This window comes from Arachis hypogaea, chromosome 9 (genome assembly GCF_003086295.3).
Source record: "Arachis hypogaea cultivar Tifrunner chromosome 9, arahy.Tifrunner.gnm2.J5K5, whole genome shotgun sequence".
Lineage (NCBI taxonomy): Eukaryota > Viridiplantae > Streptophyta > Magnoliopsida > Fabales > Fabaceae > Arachis > Arachis hypogaea.
In genome coordinates, this window is record NC_092044.1 from 5,556,464 (window position 1) to 5,562,463 (window position 6,000).

A 6,000-nucleotide genomic window follows, 5' to 3' on the forward strand; every position below is an offset into this window, starting at 1 on the left:
GTATTTACATGAAAATATGGAAAATTGCAATAATGTAATGTCTTTTTCACATGAAAACTATTCAGAGTTGCATGACACTACTATATTTGGTTACTGAGTAATAATTATATACACCACTTTTTTATACATTTTTTCATACACATTTTACTTTTGATATTAAAAATAATTGATAGAAGATATAAAGTGTGTCTTTTATACCATGAAAATGTAAAAATATAAAGAAAAAACAGTACGAACATAATTCTATTAGTAATCTAGCTTCTTATCTAGTTATCTTATTTGCATGTTCTTAGGTCATCAGAACGTACATAATATCTGTATTGCTCAACAATATTCCATTTACCATTACAAATCAAGCTTTATAGATCAAGGACATGTTTAGTCCATAACTCAGTAATAAATTTAGCTAAAATGAAGGATAAAAACAAAATGAGGGAATATCTTTTTTTATATTAGTGAAAGGAATATACTACAAAATGAAGATGTTTTCTAACGTTGGTAAACATTCCCAATATTTCCAATACGTTGCAACTATGCTAGAGAAAACACAATGTTGGCCTTTATATCAAACAACAAAATTATCTGGAAATTGGCTTGCTTCCATTTCTTCTAATGCTTCCTCATTTTAGACCTTGCGTATCTACAAGAAAATATTTAGGGACATAAGACATCCAATCCTAGCTAGAGTATCTAAAATTAATAGAAACCATTAGGTTAGAAGTTACTCTATGTGCATGCCACCCCGATCTGACGATGACAGCATGCTGCCCTGAAGCTGCTCCATGACCTTAGTAGCTTGTTCAACTTCCTGTAAAAGAATAAAGGTTAGTAAATTGACAAGGAGTAAGCAAGCAAAATTTACTACACTGACCAACAGGGGATTGAACAAGAACTATGACCCACATCAAAATCAGCAAATGCAACCGGCATTCCTCCTCTAGAACGCATTTTGACCATGTTGAATCCAGCATACCTGGAAAATGGATTTAAGACATTAAAGCTCAATAGTAAAAACTCAAAATCAAGTGAAAGATGAACATTGCAAGATCAAGATATAACAAGAACCAGTAGGTCCAGCACTGCTGCAATATGAACAACTTTACTATAGACACAACAACTCACACTGAGAAAGTTTGTCTCAGTTCATCTTCAGTGCAGTTTGGACCAAGATTTGCAATGAAGAGAGTAGAGCATGGTCCTCCATCAGGACCCCTTTCATGCTGCTCCTACAGAAAATTTGGAAGAATTAAATATAGACGTTTCTAATGAGAAATGGAAGTAAAATCTTTTACATGCTAGGCAGTAATGAACATGATTGTTTATTTGAGTTAATTTATGATATTATTTAAACAAGTTTACTCAAATACGAACTCCTTTTGAAAGAGAAAATTGTACAAGTTCAATTGGTAAACTATTTATTGCACAATTGCGGTCACGAGTCTAAATATTTACACTTGATTTGTACTCAAAATGTATAATTTGGACACTTTTGTCGGGTACTTGATTTGACTTGTTTATGTTATGTATTGATCTATCTACATGTTTTTGTTACAAGGCTGAAATTGTTCAATTAGGGAAGTCCAATGCACAAACATCCCGTGTTAACACAAGGTTTAGAGAAGGGTCCTACCCAAAGGTATAATGTAAACAACCAAACTTGATAATTGTATGAACAATAATAAATTGTTCAAGAGTTTCTAGGACATTTTTTTTAAATAACAAAGTTTAAGCATGCAGAATATCAAAACTTCTTGTTTGAAAACCAAGGTATTGAACTCTGTGCATCATATAGAGTGGGACAAATATTGGCTGTTCTACACAGAGGCAGTAAGCTGAAAAGTTCCAATCTATTGTGGGTTCTCATTCACTTACCGCAGACACAGCACTGTCAGAGCCAAACTTAATCTCACTGCTGCAAACAATTAGAAAACATAAAGAGTTAGGGAATAAGGAACCACCCGGGTATTCAAAACATTTAGGATATTTTTATCACTCAGTACATTTGTGTCAGCAATATGCAAAATCACGAAATAGTGACTTGTAGTAAACTGTACTTTTGACCTTTTAGTGGTTGCTAAATCACCATGGCTGCCACCACTTCCTGATGGTTCATCAGGATCACTGTCACCTAATGTGCAAGAACATGCAGGTGAGCCACAAATACAAGAGGGACAAGAATATGTAACATAACTTTGTAGTCCTCCCCTAATTTCCTTTCTTCATCTCACTAATCCAATTTGAATAGGAAAGGGAAGTGTAGCGCATCATATAATTCATTACATGGGAATCATATATCTACTTTGCTTTGAACTTATAATGAAGCAACATTACCATCATCACTTGATGACCCTTGCACATCAGCCTCTCCTTTAGACCGTTTATCTATAACAACATAGGCTCCGCTACCTGAGCAAGACAAATAGTCCAATGAACATATTGGAATGTAAAAACAACTCCATTTCTCCACAATTTATCAACCTAAATGAATACATATAAATTTTTATGTTGGACAGAACCGAAAATATTAATGTTTTTCATTTTCATATCTCACAAGTAAGCATAATGTATATACCTGGCTTACGCTTCCTCCTTGAGTTTGACCTAGCAAGTTCAATATGCAAAACAGAACCAGCTTGTGGATCAAATTTCACGCCCTGATGATCGCCCCGTAAGAAAGAAATCACATAGGAAACTAATTGTGGACATTTTATCAGTAAAAATACCATCTTTATTCTATCCTCTACTGGACAACTAATTAGAATCACTCATAATACACTAACTTCCAGCATTTCCTATCACTACACACACGTCAATTTCATACCATATCTTCACCAACATCATCATAGTCCAAAACAGGGTAGATGATACCATAATCGTAAGTCTAATGAACTATAAGTGTATCAAATAATTTTCTCACAATGGAAATGAGAATGAACTATCTGCACTACCGTCCTAAACTAATAAACTCCAAATCCTTGACCTTCATTTAAAATGGCATAATCTGACCCTAACCACTTACATTTAAAGCGTGCAATGCTGCCATCGCCGATTGATGATTGAAAAAAGTAGCAAACGCAACAACCTGAAAAGATTATTGAGTGAATGAGTGAACAACTTTCATTCAGAAACATCAAAAAATTAGATTAAATCCTCACTTAAGCCCTCTGAAACTGTAGTAATCACCGATCACTATAGCACTTAACTTAAGCAAATTCACTTATAAACCCTAAAATAGTCCATTACGTGCTTAAATTAGTCTCTAACATTGAATTGGTTAATGAAAGTAACATGACATTATATTCTCATTATTCAAATCAATATCAGAGACAGTCATTAGTTTATAATCAAACTTCACGATTTCAATTTCAATAGGACTAAAGTGAGAAAGTAATATACACAATTCACCGAAATTTCAGTTACAACGGCATCAGTAAAGAGAAGCTTCTTTCCTTCTTTTTTCTTTGTTCTCATTATTATTTTGAGGAGAATGAAAGGGAAAAATGACGTGCCTGGTTGGCGCGTCCGGTGTACTTAAGCTGGCAGGAGTCGAAGCCGGGGCGACGGCGGAAGAGATTGTGAATCTCACGCGCCTTCACGTCGTCTGGGAGGCCCGACACAAACAACGTGTTGATGTGGCTTCGCTCATCCTGCTGCTGGTATGCGTAGTATGGGTCAAAAGGTTGGTGAGCCATTTACCCTCGGAGTTTTCGCAGTCGTGTGTGGCGGCGATGACGGTGGCCGGAGAAAGAGTCGAGAAGAGTGGGAAAATGTTTTCGGTGGGGACAGGGTTTTTGCTTTGTAGTTACTCAGATGAAACGAAATCCAGGAGCACTGTTAGTACTTGTTTGCATTATTTCCATAAAAAAATATCTTTTTTTTTTAATTTTTAGTGTGTTTGACAATTTTTTTTAGTAATAATAATAAAAGTATTAAAAAGATAAAAAAAATATTTTTTTCAGAAACTATAATTTATATTTTTTTTAAAAAAATATTAATAAAAAAATATTTTTTATATAATAAATAAATAAAAAATATTTTTATATTATTAATTATTATACTAAAATATAATTGATTAATAAAAAAAATTTTATATAAAATAACCAAATATAAAATGACTTTTATTTTTTTATAAATTTTTTTAAAAAAAGATAATTTAAAAAAATATTTTTTTTAAAAGACTCATCCAAACATGTTCTTAATGTCATTTACTAGAACTTGCCTTTTCTCATACTAGACGATCTCGTTTGGGCCTTGGAGCATTCGTTTGCCCTTTGTTAAGAACAAAAACGACATGAAATGATGACTTTTTAGCATTCGTTTGCCCTTTTGATTTTTTAAGGTGAATTTTTTAAGAACGGATTTATCAATTTCAGTGTGAGAAAGGTGAGAAATGTGTAATTTCTTTTGTTCTTAAGTTTCTAACAAAAAAACAAAGGTGATATTTCAGTTGATACTTTACTCTCTTCTATCATATTGAAGAAAATTTAGTTTATTTATAGTTTATACTTTATATTTTTTTATTATTTTTTATTTACTTTTTAAATAAAGTATCAAAAGTTGCAGAAGCATTTGATTCTGCACATTTGTTTAACTAAATAAAAATAAATAGATTTGTGATCCCTGTTTGAAAATTTTAAACAATATAGAGTTATCAATGATTCATACTTTGTCCATGGTAGAAATGGCAATACATGTTTACATTGGCATAGTTAGCTTTGTCCTTTCTTGATCTCTTGGATGCATTTTATCTCTTTAGTTTCTTGAAACATGATTTGCAAAACTTCTTTTGACTTGCATCATTAATTTTAATTTGGCAGAGGTTATGATACCAGCAGCAATTCCAACTGCCCAATGTTATGATTTAAAAGATGCAGTTAGAATAAGTGATCATCTTCTATATATCATTTGGATACTTATAGTAATTGATAGAGCATTGATGCAGTTGATACCTCAAGTTACTTTGAACTTATAGTAATTTTGGAAGTTAGTTTCGTACTACTCTGCCTTTATATTTTCATGGGCTATGATTTTATCATGCATGTTGTTGTTCCATTTACATTACTTGACATGCTAACCTTAACTATTTATTGTTTTCAATTCCCAGCATGGCAGCATATAACACACAGCATGAAAGATCCAAGTATTGTTACATTATAAGTGGATTTACCTATAATGATGAAGTAAAGCGGAAAATATGGTGGCAATACAAGGTTATTTGTTTATATTCTTTTTTGTTGTTCAGTGTTTTTGTTCAACATTTGATGTATTCCTTTTCCCACCTGTTGGTTATATATATATATATATATATATATATATATATATATATATTTTTTTTTTTTCTTTTGTATTTCCTTAGTTGCCACCAGCAATGCTCATATTTGTTCAAATCAATTTTGTTTAAACTAAGGATAGATGAAAATTTTCATAGCTTGGAGCAGACAATTTTTCCTTTATAGTCTGCTCTATGATTGGTATCTCTAGAATGATTTTTAGGGTTGTTTTTGTAGAATATCTAAATATAAAAGAAGTGAAAGAATGATAATTTGCTGCATTATGCAAGTGATTAGACTAGTTGTTGCAATAAGTGTTTGCTGTGTGGGAATTGAAGTGCAGGATGTGGTTTTTGTAGATGGTAATTAAATTGCAAATTGAAATTATAAGTTAGGTAAAATGTTTTACTTATGAAAATGACCTCCATTATGAGGGGAATAAAAGTGCATCTCATTTGTCATGAAGATTGTTGCTTGGAAATGCAGGGACAGATTAGTGAATAAACATTCACTAATTTAACATATAAAGAGCAGGATCCGTTAGAATGATATATCATTTATATTTTATTTATCTTATTGATTTAATTCCATAATTCTTGAATACTTAATTCATATGCTATCCTTAACTCATTGGTTATTTTTTTTTTTTTTACTTCAAATTATGGTGTTCATGATGTGCACAGGAGAGTTATTACACTCTGATTTAAATTCTATTCGGTCATTTTGAACT

The 6,000-nt window shown here is 31.9% G+C and overlaps 1 protein-coding gene across 4 annotated transcripts; it reads right to left on the minus strand.

The window, feature by feature from the left end:
* Positions 1–430: 430 nt before the first annotated feature.
* LOC112710094 (uncharacterized) lies at positions 431–3,860 on the minus strand. Of its 4 annotated transcripts, none has more exons than XM_025762193.3 (10): positions 3,510–3,860; positions 3,020–3,082; positions 2,573–2,654; positions 2,332–2,406; positions 2,062–2,128; positions 1,873–1,912; positions 1,123–1,220; positions 904–973; positions 726–808; positions 431–640 (listed from the first exon to the last, which is right to left on the minus strand). In XM_025762193.3, exons 1-10 carry the CDS (start codon positions 3,690–3,692, stop codon positions 610–612), a joined length of 792 nt encoding a protein of 263 aa, XP_025617978.1. In that variant the 5' UTR covers positions 3,693–3,860; the 3' UTR covers positions 431–609. The 4 variants fall into 4 exon arrangements, with proteins under 4 accessions (XP_025617978.1, XP_025617979.1, XP_025617977.1 ...); XM_025762194.3 differs by having other exon boundaries at positions 1,873–1,909; positions 3,510–3,832; XM_025762192.3 differs by having other exon boundaries at positions 1,123–1,226; positions 1,873–1,909; positions 3,510–3,832.
* Positions 3,861–6,000: the final 2,140 nt, after the last annotated feature.